Source organism: Salvia hispanica, chromosome 5, assembly GCF_023119035.1.
Source record: "Salvia hispanica cultivar TCC Black 2014 chromosome 5, UniMelb_Shisp_WGS_1.0, whole genome shotgun sequence".
Classification (NCBI taxonomy): Eukaryota; Viridiplantae; Streptophyta; class Magnoliopsida; order Lamiales; family Lamiaceae; genus Salvia; species Salvia hispanica.
In genome coordinates this window covers 22157223-22181235 of record NC_062969.1, presented here as the reverse complement: position 1 = coordinate 22181235, position 24013 = coordinate 22157223, and the positions used below count along the sequence as shown (strand labels likewise).

The 24013-nt window shown below is 35.7% G+C and overlaps 1 protein-coding gene, 1 long non-coding RNA gene and 4 pseudogenes across 2 annotated transcripts; 4 read left to right on the top strand and 2 right to left on the bottom strand.

Moving 5' to 3' along the window:
* The first annotated feature begins 155 nt into the window (after positions 1–155).
* LOC125189644 lies at positions 156–4683 on the top strand (annotated as a pseudogene).
* A 2620-nt stretch (positions 4684–7303) lies between these two features.
* On the bottom strand, positions 7304–9759 carry LOC125188035 (annotated as a pseudogene).
* Positions 9760–15777: 6018 nt separating this feature from the next.
* LOC125187688 (CRAL-TRIO domain-containing protein C3H8.02-like) lies at positions 15778–18289 on the top strand. The gene is made up of 6 exons (XM_048084316.1): positions 15778–15988; positions 16698–16850; positions 16970–17119; positions 17328–17477; positions 17595–17717; positions 17921–18289. The coding sequence occupies exons 1-6, from the start codon at positions 15851–15853 to the stop codon at positions 17993–17995; spliced, it is 789 nt and encodes a 262-aa protein (XP_047940273.1). The 5' UTR covers positions 15778–15850; the 3' UTR covers positions 17996–18289.
* Positions 18290–18659: 370 nt separating this feature from the next.
* LOC125187624 lies at positions 18660–20290 on the top strand (annotated as a pseudogene).
* A 429-nt stretch (positions 20291–20719) lies between these two features.
* Positions 20720–22234, bottom strand: LOC125187623 (annotated as a pseudogene).
* A 664-nt stretch (positions 22235–22898) lies between these two features.
* LOC125186102 lies at positions 22899–24006 on the top strand. Its single transcript, XR_007170359.1, has 3 exons — positions 22899–23063; positions 23409–23499; positions 23874–24006. It is a non-coding gene; the product is annotated as an uncharacterized LOC125186102 (long non-coding RNA).
* The last annotated feature ends 7 nt before the right edge of the window (positions 24007–24013 follow it).

Sequence of the window (24013 nt, the reverse complement as noted above, 5' to 3'; positions counted from 1 at the left end):
TAGTCTAATTCTGATTTATCTCCGCACGTTTAATATTTTAATCCCACGATGATATTTTCCAAGCAAATAGGAGTACATGATACTCAAGATAAAATCAAGTTTATAAGTTAATCGATTATACTCCCTCCGTCCCTCCGTCTTTTAAATATTGCACGATGCCGAAATACCCCATTCACACCCAAAAGAGTAATCCCATAAAACCACTGACGGGTCCAATGAAGCCTTTCCCCCCCGCCCGTGCGCACTCGCGGGCCGTCCCCCCTGGCCCGGGTCCCACCGAAAAAGGGGGCCCAAAGGACAGCCCGTTTTTCAACGAGGGGGTGAAGAGTTTGTCCCGGGGAAACCCCGTCCCAATCCACCTTGAGGAGGGGATGATGTTTCGAGGGTCCGGCGCCAACAACCGGGACCGGTACGGGGGCGATCAGAGAAATACAACGGCCGCCCCACGCCCAGCGCCACAGGGGGCCCCAAGCACCGGGGTCAAAAAAAAGGTAAATTTTCGGGAGAAAAGTGCGAGAGGAGAGGGTGGCGGAGTTTCAAAAGGGACAAAGGGTGCGGGGAAAGTATTGCGGAATTTGCACTCACCCCGGGGGCTTTGAGGCACAAAGAAATTCTGGTGGGTGATTCCCCCATTGAGGGGCGGGGGAAGGCGGGCACCTTCCCCAATACAAGTAGCGGAGGGCCTCCAATGGGCCTCAACAAACCGGCCCCCGATGAGAGTTCCCGACACCGTGTCCTCCGCCCCCCCGGCACCCGGCAAGGGCAAAGGGGACACACCGGCCGCGCCTCCCCACCACCCCCAGCCCACGAGGCAACCCCGAGCGAGATTCGGCGCCATGCTGGATAGGGGCCCCTCCATAAGTTGTTGGACCGACAACGCTCATGGTTTAAAACCCGCCAAAAAAAGGGATCCCCGGGTATCTTGGGCCAGCCAAGGTTTGGGGCTACTTTTGGAGCCGATGGGGCTTTTTTTTTAATTTTTAGTTTTTAACTTTTTTTTTTTAATTTTTTATTTTGAATTTTTTTTTAAATTTAAATAAATGAGGGGGCCTTAATGGTCGTTTTATTTTTTTTTTTGTTGATACATTTAAAATTATATAAATACAAAAAGGAAAAATTTTTAGGGGTCCAGGGTGAATATATCCCCACCGGGTTTTAATTGGGGAAGATAAAATTTTCGGGGATTGGGGCCCCCGGGATGAGTTAAACGAAATTAGTCATAATGTTTCTTTGTGTTTGAAGGGGAAAATGGATATTTAAATAAAGTTTTGGTTGTGTACAAATATGAAATATGCGCACTCTCTATAATACTCCCCTACTATGATTACATAATTGTTATTTTATTTTTACACTTATTTTGTGAATTTTTGATCCATAACTATTTTCATAGGAGAAAATTTTTCCCCTTTTTTTTCAAATTTGGAATAGCGCAACGATTTTTTATTAATTTTTATTGATTGAGATTATTAATCTTTTAAAAAAAAAGTCAAAGTTTTGATGGTCACAACTAAAGTCGTTAATTGAAACAGCTTGAAAACGAACACGACTACCGCTTCTCTGAATTGTACTACGCCGGCATACAGAGAGGGAGAATGGGTCTCAAAAAATTTGGGGGGGAAATTAGAAGGTGAACGGAAGGAGCTGACCTACGCCGAATTTGTCCAAAAATATCTCCACAGAAACCACCCGGGAATCCTAACCGGGCTCACCGACGATTGGCGGGCCTGCAAAACTGGGTTTCCGGAACGGAAAACCCAATCTCCGGTTTTTCTCCTACCAATTCGGCAGCTCCCGAGTTCAGGGAATCTCACTATTGATGTTTTCGGGGAAAAAAATTGATAACGCTTCTGATTGCGCGCCCCAATTTCTCCAGGTTGGGGATTGCGCTAAGAGGGGAAATTTACTGATCCAAAAGAGGTTGGAAATGTCGGTTTCCGAATTCATCCAGCTTTGGATCAGTAGCTCCAGCTCTGATAATGGCGGCGCTGATGGAAAGCCGTTGCTGTATTTGAAGGATTGGCATTTTGTAAAGGTGTGATTTTTTCACTCAATTTCGTTTTTTGATTCTGAAAATACCTTCTCCGGTAGAGTTTTTGGAATGCTGGTAGTAAGTAAAAGTAATTCTTAATCATTTCTAATGATGGTTGTATTTGTTGTAGTTAAGCATCCGTTTGCTTCAAGATTGATATGATACATGATTGAGTACACTTTTGCGTTCCTATCGTAGTAAACAGTTGATTCTCCGGCCTCTTAATAACTAAAACAAATAATACTATGATGTGTTGAGTTTCTAATTGAAATTAAGGCCTTTAGGTGAAAAAATGCCCTTATGGAATAAAGTCCTGGAGTTTCTTTGTTTTGGTCTCGTGTTAAGAACTTGTGCTTTTCTTGCATTTTTGTTTCTTTGATGTATAAATGCTCAAAGTAGATAAAGGACACCTTTGTTTCTTCTTTAACTTTCCTGCTGTAGCTGATCAATGTCAATCTACATTCATTGTCTAGTTCTGATTCTAGAAAGTTCAAGTATAATAGGGAACCAATGGAAAAGGAGAAGTATAAGTTTTTCTTTTATTCTTCTTCCTTTTTCCAGGTCTAAGGGTAAGGCATCTATGCGTGGAATCTTCGATATTTGTCGCTCATGGTACTTATGCTTAAGTTTTCTAACTAATGTCATGGTGCTATTTCACCACCTATAGAAACTTCCTCTTTTATCTTGCTATCGGACATTTGCAGGAGTATCCGGATTATCTGCCTACAGCACACGGTTTCCTCGATGATTGGCTGAATCTATATCTTGATAAACATCATATGCATGTTGATCCTGAGAGTTACCAAGAAAGGAATGAAGTGAATTGCTCTGACTATCGTTTGTGTATATGGGAGCAAAGGTTTGAGTGACTTATTTTTGTTTCTCAGGATTGTGAATTATCTATCTGTCTCCAAACTTTGCCATATGTCATATTGTCATGAGTTGGGGAAAAGGTAAAACTTTGTTTAAAGTGCAGGTACATGGACTCCTCTTCATGCTGATGTGTTCAGATCATATAGTTGGTCAGCAAACGTATGTGGCAGGAAACAGTGGTATTTTCTGTCTCCGAGTCAACATCACCTTGTGTTCGACAGGTGAGGATGAACATTGTTTCATTTTTATATAGTCGTGGAGCATCGTTTGCTTAAGAATAAAGCGCTCTCAGTCCAAATAATCCGTAATGAAACTAATAATTAGCTAATGGATTTTTCTCAATATATTATCTTTTTTTTTATTCAGATATATGAAGTCTTCTGTCTATAATATCTTTGAAGATGTTTGCAAATCGAAGTACCCCAAATTTGAAGAGGTAAGTTGCAAACCAATTTTCATTCTTACCACCCTCTAGTGTTTATAATGCCTTTCTTGTTAAATTCTTTATTTAATGTTTTGTTTTCCAGGCAGTCTGGTTGGAATGCACTCAGGAACGAGATGAAATTATCTTCGTGCCCAGTGGCTGGTACCATCAAGTTCATAATCTGGTATTCAATTGAAGCTTTGAGTTATATTGTTTGTTCCTCATAAGGATTTTTTGTCCACCACTGAAAATACACGAGCTGTCTATGAACTACGTAATTTTTCTATTTTTCCCTTAAATGTAAATATGCAAAGCTGACATGGGTCATGGTTTTCAGGAGGATACTATATCAATCAATCACAACTGGTTCAATGGTTACAACATTTCTTGGGGGTAAGAATGTTATTATAAGTAATGCTGGTAAAAACCCTAGTATATCTCATACGTTTGGGTACTCTTATGATATATTTCCTTGCCACTCGCCAGTGGGATTTGCTTTTGAGAGAATATCGAGGCTGCTGGATACATTGAAGACCTCAAGGAATGCGATGAGTTTGAGGAGCTTTGTCAGAGAAATCTCGCAGCTAATGCAGGTATATTCTTCTGAAACTATACATATCTTTTATAAATGGCATAATCAATTATCGCTATCTGGTTTACTCAACCTATGCCTACAGCTCTACTACTACTACTAGGGAAGCCGATGTGTTGAGATTCCTGAATTTTTTCGAATCCCATTGCTACTTGAGTTTATCATTGCTGAGATCAGTGATGATTGCTAGTCACAAGTATTAGGTTACGAATGGGAATTGGCATGAATTCTAAAATTGCTACGTACATTTTGCGCGTTTATTCTCTATTGTTTCGAGATATATGGATCTTAGTGATAATTAGTCTAATGGTGGGCAGTAATAAGTGTGATATTTTTTATCTTATCTCATAAAATGGCAACTTTTTTCTTGTAGGAATGGATTTTAGAGATTTTTTCATCTTCCTGATTCGGTTTGCATTAGCCAACTTTGTCATGCTCTACCAAATAACAAGTTCCAAGGGATTCATCAACTGTAGTCCATCCGAAGCTTCGGTTTTTCCTTTTCAACCTTAAAAACATCAAATGCATTACCCTGAAGATGAAATCAGAACCGGATGGCAAAATTGTGGGATTGCTGCTATTAATCTTGCAGAAACTATCGAAGATCAGTCATTCATGGACTTCTGCGATTCTTTAGGAAGAACTTATAGCATGATGTACAACCTTAGTGGAATCGATTTCAGTCAAATTCGAACTCTTTTGGATTACGAGCAAACCAGTGTTCTTTACCCTTTTGGCCCTCACATTCATAATCCGACGACCTGATTACATTTCTCAACCATGCCTTCAAACTAGTAGGGAAGCGAAAGTTGATGAATACGTCCCTGTAACTTCTCCTCATTGATTCTGACCATCGCTGTCAAGGAAGAGCCTCGGTTTGAGAAAAGTTCAAGATCTATCATCACTCTTCTCTCACCATACGACACCCAGCACGGTTTATGGTAAATGCAGGTGAGAAATTTAGAAAGGCACTGCACAATATTTATTGGAAATCAGCTTCATTGGTTTGATCATCAGCTGCATCCGAACAGTGTTAAATTGTTCTAATTCTTGATCCATTTTTTACTGTGACATAGTATTTCCTATTTTTACATATTGATATTTCTGCTGCAACATAAATATGGACCTTCTTGTATTATTGCCATTTATTTGAAGCAATGACATAATAAGAAATTTGAGGTATAGCTCTCGAAAAGTCGATATTCGACTTTTCGTTGAGATTATCTTCTACATAAAGTCTGGACAAGCTGTGGGCTGGCATAGAATATTTAGCAGATAAGAGGAAATGTAAGTAGTGAATTGTAGACAATTGGAGTAGTTTTCATGGTTGTCCAAATTTATGCTTGTAGTAAATATTTATCGCTTTTTGCTTTAGGTTTGTACTGGAATATATGTGTTCTCAACCTCACTGAAAAAGATTTTATTTTTATTGGCTGTGAAATTTATTTCTACTGTTTTTCACTGCATGTATTTACTGAGTGGCAGCTCAAACTGTTGGGGAAATTGAAGTACATAAATTGACTAGTAGTTATCATTTTAATGCATTTGTTTGACTATCTGTTAAAAGCACATGTCCCAAGCCAAACATCTGAAGATTCTTGATTTTCTACTGTTATAGCATCAACAGCGTTACTGGAATATCTTGGTCCATTTAACCATTATGACACCAAATATTAAGTGGATGAGAAGGGTCGAGATTCGGATCTGAACTCATATTTAAGAAGGTATATTTGTCATAAAACGGTTTCAACTCGATCCTGTAAGTATGCTTGTTTGAACGAGTGTTCGGTTTATAATTTATTTACATACTAACACATTCGGTGAGACCGGAGTTGCGGAAGGAGTGAGATTGGTCTGGATTAGATATGAACTCATGCTTTCAGTGGCATATTTGTAATTTCAGTTCGGACTCATCTTATGATAAAAAATGGTCTCGGGACTGGATTCCCACCCACTAGTATATGATTGTTCGAACAAGTGTTGGATGTATCGTGTGAGCGGGAATGCAAGAGCGAGACGGGCCTAGATTTGGATACAAACTCATATTTCTAGTGGCATATTTGTAATTTCAATTATGACTCGTCTTGGGTGAGACAATCGTAAACTTTATCAACAGTGGAGAGAGATCTCCACCACATGCAATTGTTATTGATTATTGAACGGTTTAATTCTATTTAACGACATATAATGACATTACATCGATCATTATCGTGTTGACATAATATAATTGTGATACTTGGTATAGAGTGCTACTAACCTTGGTTAAGCCATCAATTCAAATCATCCAATCCATTTTCATTGGGGAGGTAAATTAGGAAACAAAATTACTGAACACTAAACCAATCCAAAATGAGATATTAAGACAAGACAGCCCTCAATTTCAAGAAACTTGACACTGATCTTCATGGTCTTGCTTGTAATATATGCCAAAATATTAATTTCATAATCATAATATTACCTAATCATTTCTCGAAAAAACCCAATTTCTTGGTCCCAGCATTTCTGCATGTTTTATTAAATCGATTATTGAGTTGACTGAGGTTTATTGATTTTTATAATATAAACATACAAACAAACCAAACTGCATCGGTGGCCTAACTGAGATACACTTATTGTTTTTATTTGCTTCTATTTTTGTCTGATTGAAAAAACCACTGTCTCAAAGCTGGTTTGTATAATTTAAATAATTTTGCAGAAAAATTCAAAATCTTGAGTTCTGCCAAATATGGTTTTTCATGGCGCATTCCACGCATTTCCCACATGCAAATCCATGCTTATTTTTTCTTATATTTTGACTATAATTAAGTTTTTATTGTTGCACTAAAATGGAAAAAGAAAAGTCTTTTACTATTGTGCAATGTTTTCAACTACATTTATTTTCGTCTACATGTACTGAGACAGGTTCAATTTTCAATGGAACATTAGTCAATTCATTGTGTATCTTGACACTTACAGCCTATTATATTCAGTTATTGTTTTGGGGAGGGGAAGATTTCTTCCTCTACTCCATTTTTCCAATGTCTCACTTTAATATTTTATGTTTTTGTTTTGTCATTTTTCTTCAATATTAAATTTATTTTGTCATTTTCTCCAATTAGGTAGCCTATAACTATATCTATATGTTACTAGTAATTAACACACATACTATCTTGTGAAATTGAGGAAGTTTTAATATTTGAATTTAATAATCCATTATTCTATTATGAGCGAATATAATTTTTTAACCTCCAATTTTAAGCAGTAAATGTTAAACCATTCATTATTAGTATTATATTATAAAATAATATTATATTTTTATATAGACACCAAAAAAGTTGGGATAGAGGTTTAGTACACAAATCCCTTTACTCCCTTTTGAAGTAGTAGTAAAGGAAAAACAAAAAAAAATACAAAATCTTCTATTTCATCATCTCCTCTTAACTCAAAAACATTTACATGAAGTCTTCATTGGGGGAACTTGCAACATGTTAGAATCTCACAAAGAATCAAAACCAAAAAAAACCCAAAAACCAAAACACCAAAATGTTGGCTATCTTATCTCTACATGGCTATATAACAACATCATGATCAATGATCATCCTTTTCTTGATAATTCATGGACACCTACCATTCCTCCCTGGCCCTCCATAGTAAAAATAATTCCCCCAAGCATTGTTCTTCCCAGCTCTAATATCATAGCAACTTGGATGATCAGCCAAAAGGTGCAGATTATTCAGAGGGATCAAACTATTGTCCCAATCCACCACTTGCAAGTTCCTGAAATAGGAGGCCTTCCCAAACCCCTCATCAGCAAAGTGGCCACTCCCCATCTGCGTTGACGTGTGGGCCCCCGTTGATCTGCTGTTCACTATCTCCCCACCAAACTGGATCATGCTGGCATGCCTTTGTAGATGGCTGAACAGGAACGAAGGCCAGTAGCCGACTAGTAGCCCTGACCGAACTCCAGCCACCAATGCCCATGCTTGGGATCCTGCACGAACGAACTTTCTTAGGCGCTTTTCTATGCGGAATTAGTACTATTAACTTTTATGGATTAACTATTAGGCCACCTAACTATAAAGAAGCGTTCTGTTCTTGCGTTGAGCAGGAAACGAGCACGATGATGGTAAACATAACGGATCAAGAAAGCGATATATACCTTCCAAACCATTAGGCCAATATCAAACTGTCTGTTTTTGTAGCTTGACCTTGGAGATATAGCTGCACCAATAGCAATCTTGTTGTTTATCTGGACAAAACCCGAGCACAGCAAGTTGTAGCAACCCGTTGCTTGGTATGCATCCGTCTGTTCCACAACAACACATTTAGTTTAGTAAGCGTGCTTACACACACATGACACAACACATGGTAGTGGAAAGAGTACTTACCGTCCAATATGTGAAGAATCTAGGATAGTTGTCACCATAAAGCTCTGGACTAACCTGAGGTTTTGTGAAAACTAGTCAGTACTATTGCAAGATTAGGTGAGATTATCGCGCCATTAAATGAGGCGGAGGCGACAGATATGAGTCATAAATTTTGTGATGAATGTAGAAGCAGAGCACAGACCTGCCAGCCAGCTTCAATGGTGTTGAGATCATTCCCAAATGAGCCAGAAATCACCCATAGTTGTGACAGACTGAATTCGTACTGGTCTGTCACGCGCGCGCCCACACGTTTATGCTTGCCTTTGCTCCATAGTACTCATCACCATTCACAAATGCCACAGCATGCTGCAAACACACACACACATACATTAATCAAACTTGTACACCGAAAAAGATCCAATTTTTGCACATTTTCAAGAATGTACTAATGCACAGTAACTACAAGAAAAACATAAGTGGCAATAAACAGACATAAACTTGGTGCTTTTCTTGAACTAAACTTCATAATCAATAATCATTGTATCTCATCATATACAAATGCCACAGACACACACACCAATCAAACTTACATACCCAAAAAAAAGATCCAATTTTTACACAATGAACTTGGACTAATGTGATAGATGCAAACCTCATGATCACTGCTCGTTGTATCTCTGCGAACGCGCTTGATCTTTCGACCAAATCTACGAAGGGAGCTAGCCCTCAACACGTCCTTCTCAGTAGTTCTTCTTATTGGAACTGTCCCAATAGGGCATGATTCCCCTGCCTCCAACCAAGCCTGCAGCGTATCCGAATCCGACTCATTTCCACCGCGCCCTTTAGGCCTCTCCGGCGGCTCCTGAGGTTCACCACATTGATTCTTGCATAAGTGGGAATCAAGATTGCTTTTATTCAGAAAAACAATAAGTTAGTTAGTCAGTTAGTTACCAATGGCTTCTGGCCTTTGAGCTTAGGGTGATCAAAAGCTGGCTGAAGATGAGATGGGACACAATCAATCTTATCTCCATCAAAGCTCTGCAGCATTTGGAAAACATGGGAGCTCATAAAAATCAAATCTTTACAACATCAAAGCAAGCAATAATCATTTTCAAGAAAAGAGCAAGAAATTGACCTCAATTGTCTTGACAGAAGGCTTGTTGATCTTCCTTAGATAGCTCCTTATCCTCTTCAGCTTGTTGAGCCCTCCTGCGGCCGAAGAGTCTGGTTCCGGCCTCCCGGGGTGGCCGGGAGGGAGGAGGAGGGAGGAGGCAGAAAGGATTAAGAGGAAAGAAACAAGGGTGAAAATGATTGGGATTTTGGAATGAGAGGAAGAGGCCATTTGAGAAGAATCTTGAGTTTTGTTGTTGCTCTAACAAGGTTGTGTTTGTTGTGGTTTGTATGCATATATGCTGTTGTTGTTGTTGTCTTGTTGTAATGTGATCACAACAACTACAACATGTTTCATTCCAATTTTTGTCTATGGAAACTCTCTCTGCATCTATCTGAGACCATGAAAAAAATGGCAGAATGCATTCAAAGGAAAAGTTAAAAATCTGCACTCACATTTCTAAGTGACCCCATTTGACAGATGGGTGTTTCTCTCTCACACAGTGAGTGAGATTCTTGTTTCTTGAAAATGAGTTGTGAATTAGAGAACCTTCAGTGTTTGAGGGTATTAAAATAGGGAGTAACAGGTTGTGGTCAATAAGGTTTTGTTATTTTAAAGATTTTGGGAGTTTTATAGGCTGACATCTCTAAAATATTTAATCCCAATTGTTGTGCGTGTGTGTGTGTGTTTTGAGGAGAATTCATGTGAAGATATATTTGTTGCTGTAAGTTTGTTGGTGTATCCTTAGCAGTAAAACTTACCACATTTGCAAACAACCAGTTCTTGCTTTCCTGTTTGAGTTTGTCTTTGCTTTGATACAAAGCATTTTCATGTCTTTGAAGATTGTCTCTTTTTGCATATTCAAGATTTGGCCTTTTATATTGCATTTTGTATTTTATACTAATTGTTGTAGAAATTACATAAACTTTGAGTGTTTTTTTAAAAATAACACTGCATTTAGATATCAAATGAGAGTGGTAAAAATGAAGCAAAAGGCAAAGAGGGTGATTGTAGTACTAAATTTTGGTGGGACCATTCTCTGTATTGGGTGATTGCAAGTTTGAATTAAAGATCATACTGTAAATTAACACTAAAAAAACAAGAAAAGAAAAAATATATATAAATGATGGACCCTATTTTCAGTAATAAATAGAGCGAAATAGTAGTTCCATAATTATATATTGATAATATATGAAAATTAAAAAATACTCCTATTTTTTTTCTCACCATATATTACTTATTTTATAAATTTTTACATTAAAATTAATGTTATTGACTATTAAAATTATTGATAGTACATAAAATTTACTGGAATCAAACTATATTACTTTCACAGTCTGACAAATCACTTCAACATATTTTTCTTATTTGAACGTTACATTTCAATAACTCTCTATCTGAAATGAAAATTTACATACCAAATATTCATACTCATTATTTCAACTTATTTTATCTTTTCCATAGTACTTTATAAATTAATTTAATCTTCTTTTGTCCTACTTTTGAACAAATAAACTTACATTATAGTAATTTTAGTAAAAAAATTTATTTGTTAAGATTTGTGTTTCAACCTCAAAGGCCTATTAAAATAAGACGAAATGGGTATTAAGTTATTCACTCCACAAATTAAATATTAGTAGAAAAAACCATGAAAAGTAAGTAAACGTGACAAAGCATAGAAATTTCAAAGTATAATAGATTTTGAAAAAATTGATATATGCTGATTCAGACTTCATAATTTCGTGTCCCCATTTCTGGGCCTGACGTTATGATCAATTTTATGTGTTCTCATTTTCACATAGTTAGGTCGTTTTATTATCTACCATATTCGTATATATATTGAAAGATCCAACTCTTATATTATTAATTTAAATTGTACGTGCGCCTTCATTAATACATATCCAAATTATAATTATTGGTTGGATGGTATATCATCATTGTCCTTTCATTTTAGTAGTTGAATTTTTTGGTTTTGAACCCAAGTCAAATCATAAAATGACAATAGGGATGTCATACAATAAAATTTAGGAATCATTTTCGATTAACAGATCGTAAATATCTATACTAGATTCATCATTTTGTCAAATGAATTTTAAAAAATCTTCAAAAATGGTGTAATAATAAATTCATAATTTTGTAATGGGAGCATTCGAATAATGTAATAAAATAAATTAATTATTTTGTTTAGTAATGTCACATGTAAAAACAAAATAAACCCTTTTAGATTAACACAAAAGCTAAACAAGAAAGTATGGCAACAAATTATTTTAGTTAAATTAGTAAATGATTCTCCATAATGGATTGTTGAAGTGGATTAGCACTAGTTTTGTGTTTTGCAGGAGACCCTTCACCCCTTCACCATAGGTTCTCTTTTAGGGATATGGATAAACCCTAAACACAAACATTTATATACACAATTTTATATTTATAATTCAAATATCTTCTTTTGAGACACATCCCTCATATTCTCATGCTACAAAGGAATTAGGCAAAATATTTATTGTAAGGAATAACATATATAGGCCCATAAAGTGTCACTTTCACCACCACCCAACAAATTGCTCAGTATTTAAAATTTTCTTTCTTTTCATTCAATTCTCAGTGGAAAACACTTGCTTTCTGTAAAGTTAGAGTGCCCAGAAAGCACAGATTCCCCACATTCAAGAATCCCTAATGGCACACACCACATTATGTGAACAAAATTAGTATAGTATTTTTTTCAGTTTTTTGAATTTTTTAATTTAGGTATCATCCTTAAATAGTCTTCTCAAAATTTGTGTTAGTGCCATCAAATAGAGTGGAGGGCATGTGGGAAATTATTTGCTTTTGATGACATTATTGTTTTTGGGCACAAATTCCTTTTTGATAAAAGTGGGAAAGACTGCCAGCTTGTGCTTCATAGAATATTACTCTAGCATAGAATGGAAGACAATGAAAGTTTGAGTCTTGTACAGTAAAACAAAACATATGTAGCTGTGTTGTCTGAATCAGCATACTAGGGCCTCATTTATTCAAATTCCGGTTTATCCGCATGTTTAAAATTGGTCGAAAAACTATGTAGCATTGTTCGCAATCAGTCACAATGAAATATGTGGTCGTCTACATGCAATATATTGTTCATATTACATATACATGTTTCAAACTGATGGTGTAGCTGAATAGGTGTTGAGTGTGTTGTCAAATTGATGAAGATTCTAATACGAAGTTTCGATGGAATAAAGTTAAAATTCAGATTGTTGCATCATATAGTACAATTTAATTCAAATCAAAGTGTCTCAGACAATGGCCACAATGTTAAACTTTCTTAGTGTTTTATCAAGTTGAATTTAAAATTTATGAGACGGATCAAAATTTGAGCAAATTTCGTAATTTTTTTGATAATTTTGTTCAAATATATTGTGGTCAATGAAAGATTAAGTGTGATTTGATTGCAATCAATCAGATATGAAGTGCACACTAAGAAAGAATCGAATTAACATATTGTTAGGCATTAGATAGGATGAGTAGGGAAAAGATAAATTAATGATTATGTTTGGAGATTTAGGATAAGGATTCTAAAGTTCTTTTACTATTTGAAAACATGTTGTATCCGAAATTAATTATATGCTCATGATACGTAGTATATATGCATGACTTTTTTTGGCTTCATGTTGAGGGCTGATTTGAAATATAAATATTCTTTTGCCTTATGCCTAAGTTACGAACTACTCCACTATGTATATATATATAGAATTCGATTCGATCAAAACTGAATAAAATCTAAATTTCTTCACATAATATCTATTTGTGTGGTGTATGTGAGTTTTGACCAATTGCTTAATTAGGGCACTAATAGTAATAATATAGGTTTAAAACTCAAATAATATAGGGATTGGATTAATAATGTAAATATGGTAGTAGTATTTTTTGTAGAACTTAAAATCACTTTTATTTTCAACTTGTATGTATGTACTATACATGTAGCCTAGAGGTACGTTTTCAAATATAAAATTAGCATAAGAGTCTACATTTTACATGCATAAGAAATAAAAATTTATTGAATTTAATATAGTATATTAAAGATACAATTAATAACTTTATACCTTCAACGTGATGTTTTTAGTTTTTACAAGAAAATAATTGTTTGTGTCAACATAATTATATCACATATAAAGAGCTCAATCAAAAAACACATCTTTTAAGAAAAAGAACTCCACAAATTATATCCCTATAATTATTAATTTCCCAAGAAAAAAGGTACAATTATGAGTCATGATAGAAGTATTTAAAATGGTAGAGGAGCACGCGCATATGTTGGTTTGCAAGCACTATTTTACACCATCTAAAATGAGTGTTTCTTAAAAGCACATATTCAACTTGCTACAAATTCAAGATTGTGATGGTTTAACTAATAGTAGATACTATCTTTTTCAAAATAAGAAGAGAAATAAAAACCAACCATGTGATGTGATATATGTGGTTAAAACTTAATGACATGTCCCTTGTCCTTCTTTATATTTCATAAAATATATATTCCATAAATAAATTTATTATTTATTTTGTATCAATTTTTATTACTCCATATAAAGACATATATATGAGAACGTCTCTCGACCTTGTCATAGCTTCTCTTACTTTATATCGATTTCATTGTATATATAAAGATTCACGCGAGAGCGTCTGGCTAAAACGAACTGCGTTACACGAGAAGGAGGGGGAATATTATTAGGTCTTGACTCTTCTTTATCAAAAGGGATTGGACTAAAAGAAAAGAAAATAGTATATGAAAAGCAAGAAATTAATTTGGTTTGGGGCCAATGTACTTGAAAGGGGTTTCACTTTTCTTTATACCAATGGCATAGTGCTTAGGAATGATCAATTTTTAGTCATGTGCATATAAAAATCTCGAAAGTTATTGAGTCTTATTACTAATAATGCCTCTATTCTGTTATCGATTTCCATATATGTTTCTTCTCATTTATTCCATGTGCACTCCACTAGTTGTAAACATATAGTTTTGAAGTTTAGTTGGATGAATGATGAATATATATATACATAGGGTTTGTTTTTATGATATCTATATTTTTGTGTGGGACATGAGTAGGGCTGAGCCTAAATTTGTAGGAGAGGGCAAATTTGCACATGATGAAATTTTAAGATTTAGAGGGCATTTAGTGGAAAATTGAAAGAAATAAATGAGAAATATACAATATATACATGAACATGAAATATGAGGTGAGCAATTGCCCCACTTCTAATTAGTATAGATCCGCCCTGGACATGAGGAGGTGGCAAAAATTGGCCTGATCTGTTTGGTGCTACGGATTGAGCCGATTTCGGCTGGGTTGGGCCAGGAAAATATGGGCCTAGATAGATTTTGGTCCAGCCCAAAATGACGAGGAGTTCGGTGGGCTTAGCCCGGCTCCACCCCGAAAGTTTACACTATGAATATGTGGACTCGAGTCGGGCTAGGATGTCAATTTTTTGGCAAGGTGAATTTAGAGATCAACAAAAATACTTATGTGGTAGCAAAAATATCACACTCGTGACAAATATACAAACTCATTGAGGATAGAAGAAATGTTGTAAAAGCATTGAATTAAATTATAATTTTATATATAATACTCCTCTCGTCCATTAAAAATAAAACGTTTTTTTTTTTATGTCCATTAAAATGAAACGCTTCCTAAAATAAATAACTCCATCTCTACTTTTTCATTTCTCTTACTTTTTTCTCTCTTCATTAACTCACAAAACAACACTATATAAAATCATGTGCCGAATTCCAAATGTTTCATTTTAAGTGGACGGAGGAGTAAAAAGAGCGATGTAACGCAACTTCAAAGAGATTTAGCCACGAAAGAATTCATATCTAATCTTATATAAATAAATTAACACCAACTATATAACTTATAAGAAATGAGATCCTACACATTTTATGTGAATACCTTATATAAGCATCATCTTAGTCTTATAAGAAATGATATCCTACACATTTTATGTGAATACCTTATATGAGCATCATCTTAGTTTGATATACGTTTAGCATTATTTATTTTATTTGATAGATTTAGTTCGAGTCTATTATATTAAAAGATGTTATTGTAATTTTATAAAAATTTTAAAAATTATAAAAATCAAAGGTATAAACATGGATTTCTCAATAATAAAGAGTATAGAGTATATTGGATCAGCAGAGCCCATTATCTATTTGGGCTTCATAAAGAATGAGACGAGTTTATCTTCCTACTCGGCCATAGGCTTATCCATAAAAAAACTGAAAAAAATCAGAAGTATTAATAATTATGATCATTTATAATTATAGCAGTAAATTTTATTTTTATAATATAATTATTAAAATAATTAATTTGGTGGGATATTCACATTATTCATTCTTGTAGTAATATGTGTAGCGTCGTCGTATCGCAAATGAAAGTCGTGATGCATTTCAGTCCCAAGTTATCTGAACGACCGAGATTGCAAACTGTTCGATGAAATGTCGCACACTCTGAGATTGCGGCCTTCTTTGGCTCACAATTTCGCCGCCGTTTCTTCTCGCCACCACAAATCCTCCTCGAAGGCTCTCAATCTCAGCATCCGCAGTTGCTCGGCGCCCCCTGAAAACGCTAGTAAAGTACTCAATTTTGTTGCCTCTTTTACTTGATTGAATTAGCATTATATTTATATAGATTCGGATATTTGATTTGATGAAATGCATTAGGATAGTAATTGCCTTAGTTAACCAACTGCAGAATCCGAGCTCCTTTTTTCCAATTTAGATAGCTCTTCCGCGCCTTGCTTCATTGATGGTAACAACTCTCCTTGGTTGAATTTCATGATTTTTGCAATGGGTGGTTGGGGATTTCAAGGAAAGAATGAACCTTTATAATTTCTATTATCAATTGCAATTATGATAAGCATTGCCTTAATTGAAGTATAAATTGTTGATTATGAAGCTTGAAAGGAAGTGAATGATCCAACTGTTAGTTCATTGTTTTTATCTCTCTGCTCTCTCGTTGTAAGTTGTATCCGAAAATTATAGTGAAATCTGTGGCTTGACAATTTGTCATCACTCACAGCCATATCATATGATCGAACTGGATAAACAATTCATGTGTTTGTCTTGTTATAGTCGTGATTACTTGTTCGTTTAGATCCTAACAACTGGCACTTTAAGCAAACTAACGTGTAGTGATTCTTGAACATAAAAAAACTTTCTAATCTTAGCTTCAGCCCATTAAGGCTTTCGTATAGATGCTCCAGTTGATGGTTTAGAATGATTAGCAATCTGATAGTAATTATTCGAAGAAATCGTATGGTTGATTGGGTCTTTAATGTTGTAGCTTGTGGCTGAAGTCAAAACAAGGCTCGAAAAACAACACAGCAATCTGCCAGTGGGAAAATACGGACGAGATGATGAAGAAATGATTCTTTGGTTCCTCAAAGATCGAAAGTTTTCTGTTGAAGAGACCGTTTCCAAATTGACTAAAGCCATTGTAAGTAACTTTTCTTCTTTTTCTTTCTCTCGAAATAAAAATCAATGTTTGTATTTAACATAAAAACTAGAGAATATAAGTACATAATAGTAATCTCTTTCTGTCCTTCCCTGGAACAGAATTGGCGCAAGGATTTTCGTGTATCAGAATTGTCGGAAGAATCAGTGAAACGTGTTGCGGAAAGTGGAAAAGCGCGTCTGCACGACTATCTTGATGTACACAACAGACCAGTGCTAATAGTGGAAGCATCCAAGCATTTACCGGGGTATGCAAGCTAAACTTGTCGAACATCTTTCTCTGATATACATTGTGGATTTGAAAAAAAGAAAAGAAAAACACATCAAAGAGTTATACCGTGTTTGACTGCCCTCGTTTACCATCTAGAGTGTAGATGGAAGTTTCTTTCCTGCTGCCTTTTGTTGCTTCAAAATCTAACTAGCTTTGTGGCGATGCTCGTCTTATGCATCAACACAGGAGTACGAACCTAATGAAGACGAGAGTCTCTGTGTTTTCTTGATTGAGAAGGCACTAAGAAAACTCCCCGAGGGGCAGCAGCAAGTGCTTATTTTAATTGATCTCCGTGGGTTTCAGACGCAAAATGCTGATCTTAGATTCTTAACATTTGTGGTAAATCTCTAATAATGTTGACTTGTGATTTAATGATATGCTAAAATTTGCCTGTGCTCTAATCTGAATATATTTCAAGTAGCGTGATAGTTGCTTTACATTGTCTTATGCTTGCAGTTTGATGCGTTCTACTGCTACTACCCGAGGCGATTGGGTCAAGTCCTCTTCGTAGATGCTCCTTTCATATTCAAGCCATTTTGGCAGCTAGTTAAGCCTTTACTCAAATCATATGCCTCTCTCGTGAGTATCCATCTCCTTCATATACTTATTCTTCGTAAATTCCAATTATCACGTTGAAATGGTAGGATTTGATATCCGTGTAATACTCAATCATGTAGTATCATATAAATCAAGAAAAGTAAACACTCTATTTGACTAATTCTTTCTCTTTGATCCATGCCTCTACGTCTCGTTGCTTCTCACATATATCGGAACATTCATAGGTGAGATTTTGCTCAGCGAAAGAGGTTAAAGAAGAGTACTTCACGGCAGACACGATTCCTACCAGCTTCAGATAGTGAAGAAGTGAAGCTTGAGAGTTTTCATTGCTTACACAGATGGTTTGAAACCAATCTCTCTTTTTTTGCACAAGCTGTTGATATTTCATCTCTGTTGTTCCTTGATATTTCCGATTGTGATTTGTAATGAATATTCGGTAGAGGGGATTTCTTTCCGACTTATAAAATCGCGTTTTGATTTCGTCTAGCTTGTATATATATCAGGGTAAACTCATAAACAGATGGTCTTTTAATTGTGGATTGTTGAAATCAACTATACCATATAGTTATGATATTAAAGTTTCGATTGTGATATGAAATCTGTTTTTATTTTCACTCGGTTAGCTGTACTGTATGAGGATATCGGCAGTTGTTGCTAGCAATGAATGACATATGATCTTAATCCCGAAGAATTGGAATAGGTGCTCAATGCAGATGAGTGTTAACACTAGTATAACAAAACATCAACACATGATCTTAGCCAAATTAATGACTTTACCATTATTATAAAAAATTTAAATGTTTTTAGGGGCACTTTATTTTAATCAAAGTCGTTAAGAAAAATGTAGAAAAGATAATCAACCAACCAAAGTCTTCTCTCCATTTCCCTCTCTACGGTTCTGTACAGTTATACCTGTAATCGCGCTGCAAAACAAATCAAAAGCTATCGTTCCGACTTCAACTTCCAAATTCTTCAACCGTCTGTTTCTCCTATTTTTTCAAAGTTGAAGAAACAAACTCACCGATTGACTCCATCACCAATAATCATCTCTCTCTCGGAAATGAGTCGTGCAAAAATATTGATCCTAATTTTAACAATTTCAACAGCTATTACCGAAAGAGCTGGATGCAAGAAGGAATCGGAATCACCGCAGTACACAGTAGTCCACTCAGAATCCGATTTTGAGGTGAGATTCTACAGAGAATCAGCTTGGATGACTGCTCCATCTGATGATATTTCCTTCGAAAAAGCCACCAAGAAAGGCTTCCACAGGTAACCTTTCCTCTAATTTTTGTTCTTTCTATAATCATGATGCATTTTATTTTGATTGATTTTGAATTTGCCCCAATTTGATCTCTTGAATGACCTAATTAGTGTAGCTTTCTTGTTTGTTCGACTAGTTTTAAAAGAAAACCAAATTTTTAGAAGTCAATTATTTTGTTGTTTGTAAATAAACACAAGTAATCACGAATATAAACTAATAAATATAGGAATTATTTATCCAGTTCGATACAATGTGTATCTATGTATGCGGTGATGTCAAGCCATGAATTTCACTATAATTTCGGATGGAAATTTACAAGGAGAGAACAATTGTTTATATAGGCAAAATATAGAGAGTCGTAATCCGAGTTGGATCATTGTGGTTGTCGACTGATTCACTTCCTTTCAGCTCATATTCCAACAACTTTGTGTGGTGGAAAGGGAATGAAACACATTCATATTCATGTAGTAGTACAATTGAATCTTTAGGGTGATTTTCTTTGGTTGCAAATTTATCGTAAGAAATTGAGGTATACGAAAAGACGAAAAAATTTGCCCGGAATTTTATTGGACGTCCTTAAACCGAACATGTGAAAAGAGTCGAAAAATATGTTTTCCACCATCTTCTATCAAAGAAAACACACCCTTACTTGGTTTCTATGTTTTATTTAGATTGTTTCAGTATACAGAAGGTGCAAACTTGAACTTTTCTAGGCTACCAATAACCTACCCGATCCTCACGAGCATAGTCCCAGATGCCGGCCCCCTTCACTCATCGGCCTACTTTGTGAAGCTCTACCTCCCCACGGAGTTTGAGGCCGACCCTCCCCTTCCCCCGCCCGAACTCAACCTCCAGCCTGACTGGTGGAGGAGCCGCTGCATTGCTGTGAGGAATTTTCAGGGTTCGCGAGGGATACCAACATCGTGAAGGAGGCCGAGAAGCTGGCTCTGAGTTTGAGCAGGTCAGTGGGCTAACTCGACTTCTGCGGAGAGTGGCTACGCGTACTCTATCGCACAGTATAGTTCTCATTTTAAGATATTTTCGCGCGTTAATGAAGTCTGGGTGGATGTTGGCGGATCCGAGTCGAATGGATGCAGATCGAGCCTCGTGGCAGCATACTGATGCAACAGCCTTGTATATACTGAACGTCGGGGTAGTCGCTGCACAGGGATGATGTTCGTCTCGGTCACGAGTTCGCCTAATATTCCATGATCAGTTTCCGCAAATTCTTGATGTAAATTATGAGTTTGTCTTCTGCTATGATATCTAAATGTGGATAAACCTACATTGTGTTGTGTCTTGATTCACATGTTACTACATTTGATTTGTAGATGTTGGTGTAGACATGCTGAATCTTGATACAAATAACAACATACGATAAAGCATAACTTAGTTGGTAAACGCTTCTCATCCAACCAATAAGTTGGAGGTTCGAGTCACCACGAAGTAAATGAGAATCATTATTGATCGTCTATAGAAAAACATAAGATTTAGAACTCAAGCGTTGAAAATGGTGCTCGAATCCTAATTTAGGAGGGGGAGGGCGATAGCTTCCCAGACCGTCAATTGGGCCTAATTTGCTCTTGGGGTTGGCCAGAAACGACATAATCGCCCCGATCCGATAGAATATGTTTTTCAAAGAATAAAACGTCAAACTAGGTTGTTTTGAGATCTTTCTTAAACTTAGAATTATAATTTTATCTTCTTTGTTCGTTCACTTCAGACTTCAAAAGCAAAATACTTTTCATAATTATGGGAATGATGGTGTGCAAGTGGTTAATAATCTATTAACCGGAGTTTAATTAATATACTTGCATAAAATTATGAAATTCAGTTTTGGATACCCAAAAAGGAAAAGAGTAAAAAGAAAGTAAAGAAATAAAAAATCGAATGGAGACATGTTTAGTGAGCAGCATCTTCTTCTTCACAGAATTTAATGTACTCCTTGGATCCCATCAAGTTTGCCAGCTCTGAGGGATTGCTTGGTTTCACCTTGATCATCCACCCTTCTTCATATGGGCTTGTGTTGATCTTCATCACAAAAAACACAGTATATGTTAGGAAAACGTCGAACGATATCATACGTTCTCTATCGTGTTTTAATCTCGTATTTTATTAGTTAGTGCACTAATGAAAAATATGATAAGATTTTGTTAGCGGGATCAGTTACCAGTCCCGGGAGTCTGCTAGCTTTTGTTGATCTCGACGACCTCACCGGAGATCGGAGAGTTCACATCACTAGTGGCCTTGACACTCTCTACGGCTCCAAAACCGGTGCCTTGTTTCACTTCCTTGCCCGCTTCCGGCAGCTCCACAAACACAAGTTCTCCTAAATGGTCCTATAAGCAAGATTAAGTATTTACTCATGAGAATTTGGATTTGATTTTGCAATGAATAATTTAGGCTTTTTCTCTACAAAAGAATATTAAATATTAATTCCTTTAAGTAAAAGAGGTATCAACAGCACCTTGTCCCAACATCAAGTGAATTTTTCCTTTTCTCGTGTTGCTAATTTTTAGTTACAATATACATACACCCACACTCACGCATGCGTTGTGGGCCCAAGAAAACATTGTACAGTTTCATCAGCATTGTATAGTAGTGAATCTTAATCTCAACTAACAATATATTAGTAACTTTTTTTTTCAATCTCTCTTTCTCTACTATGATTATACATATTGTCAACTGCTAAGATTATTGACAGTTGACGGAAATAGTAATATAAATTACAAAAACATCCTTAGAAAATTTCAAATTTGTTGGCCCCGTTCCCAAATCCCGACCATGTATCTCCACCAATGTAAGTAAGTATGTATGCATACGTATATAATGTGTATGAGTTTTTCGTTAATGGGATTTAAACTCTAAGAGATCTAATCTCCCGTTATACAAACAAACCACATGTACTGATTCACCTGGGCATGGTCTGTGATTCCGATGGTGGCCACGGGGCCATCATGCTTCACCCATTCATGCGAAGAAGCATACTTCAAATCATCCAAAACTGCAAAATCAGCAATAAAACCACAATTCATTCATTCATTCATTCCAAGAAGAATAAAGAATGAATGATTCAATAATATATAGGTTTCTCACCAGTTGAAAAGGCTCTAGAGAGAGAAAAGGCAGGAGATTTGGAAGCACAAACTGAGAGTCTGAGAGCATTTGCTGTCGAAGAAGCCCACATTCTCAGAGCCATTTTCAGCTTCAATGTGTGTTCTGTGTTTTTCTGCTCAGCCTCTCACTCTGTGTTTTCTGAGTGCAAAAAGCAAGAAAAGAAGAGGGTTTGCAATATAATAGTCTCCTTTGGCATCTATTATCTTTGATGAATGGTGGAAAATAAGAACCTCATCTTTTGAACTCAGAGTAAGTCACAAGTTGCCTTCGATTTAAAAAAATCGTAGTATTGCATTTTATTTTTTGTTTATTCAGGTTATTTGATTAAAATAATGATTTTGTGTTTTATTTTAAATTTTGATTTGATTACTGCTAAATTTCAAAATTTAAGTTTTAAATTACACATGACTTCATTACTTGAGTATAAAAATAACAATTACAATTTTTTCTTTGAAAATTTTATACTATGGAAAGGATTGATTTATGTTATGCATGATGTATTCGACAAGAATAATTAGCCAGCTCGCTAAATTATTATATGTATCGATCAAATAAAATCAACTTTAAATAAAACGATAATCCACCTAAAAATTCGACAAGATGACTATTCTGTTATCCTATTATTATGTATTAAACAAGATATAAATTGGGGACATACTTTGAAAAACATTAAAATCTATACACAAAATATTAACCTAAAATTATAGTAAAACGTAGTTACGAAGACAATTTATGAAGTTCGGTATCTAACTAAAATGAATTAATTAATTAACCAACTATAAAGTACAATATCTCCCTAATTTCTCAAAATAGCAGATAAATCAAGAAAGAAAGGGCCTCGAAGAACCCTAATTTCACAAATTTGACATCGCCCTTTCTATTGACTGTCTAGTCTATCCAATTCTCCCCTCTTTCTGCATATTCTATCCAAGGATCACTCCCAGCTCACAATCGCTCCAATTCACCTCACCGCCTCAGAATTTATTGTATCCCTCTCTCTCTCCCTCTCTGTTTGCGTGTGTAATTTTTACATAGATATACATGGATGCAATCTATGTCCACAAATAAGGCGGTTTCGTTTTGTTTAATTCTATAAAAATCACAACTTTGGATCACGCGTCGCAATTTTTGTAAAATTTTCTGAATTTATAAATTGTTTATCCTTCGTTTTGAATGAATTACTTAATACGTTTATGAATTTGGGATCTTTTTGGGTAAGGAAATGATTTCTCTTGTTAGATTGTGTTCTAATTTACGAATGCATTGATTGATATTTGTATCATATAATGTTGGAGAAAAACATTTATTTATTTATTTGGCTTTCATTTCAGGCGTGCTTTTGTCTGTGAGAACATGGGTTTAATGGGAAATTCTTGCTTGCTCGATGCGTAGATGATGGAATTATCAACATTTCAGCTGCAGGTAAATCTGATATTTTATTGATTAATGGAAATTGAGCTAACATTTTCACTGCTGTCCTTGGAAAGTGTTTCTGGAAGGATAATTTAGTAGTATTTGAATGATTTTGAGATGCATTATTTGGTAGAAACTGTTATGTTTATATGTTCGAGATGGTCCTAGATCAACATATGTTTGTCAAGTTGCTATATTGAATGCATTTCAAATTATTCGTGTTTTTGTCTTCATGGTTATAGAGTATTGTCATCCGGATAATATGGCCTGATAGAAACCCGATTCAAAATGACGGAACATATTTATCTCCTAATTGTCATTTGCTTTATCAACTTTATTCTCATCTGTCCTTATTATCGATTCTTCTTGGTGGATTTAATCAGGGCTCTTATAGAAGCTTCCCTTGTGTGCCCTCAGTGTGGGACAGAGGAGCCAACTGCAATACCTTTTGCCCTCAGTCACAGTCCCACGAGTTGGGAGAAAAGATAGACCAATCTCTTTAAAATCCAGATCATGTTCAAGG

Excerpts from the sequence above, each read along its gene's own strand:
- LOC125187688 (XM_048084316.1), top strand. The coding sequence starts at position 15,851 with ATGTCGCACACTCTGAGATTGCGGCCTTCTTTGGCTCACAATTTCGCC. Across the intron at positions 16,851-16,969 it reads CCAAATTGACTAAAGCCATT|AATTGGCGCAAGGATTTTCG; the intron begins GTAAGTAACTTT and ends TCCCTGGAACAG. Across the intron at positions 17,120-17,327 it reads CCAAGCATTTACCGGGGTAT|TACGAACCTAATGAAGACGA; the intron begins GCAAGCTAAACT and ends TCAACACAGGAG.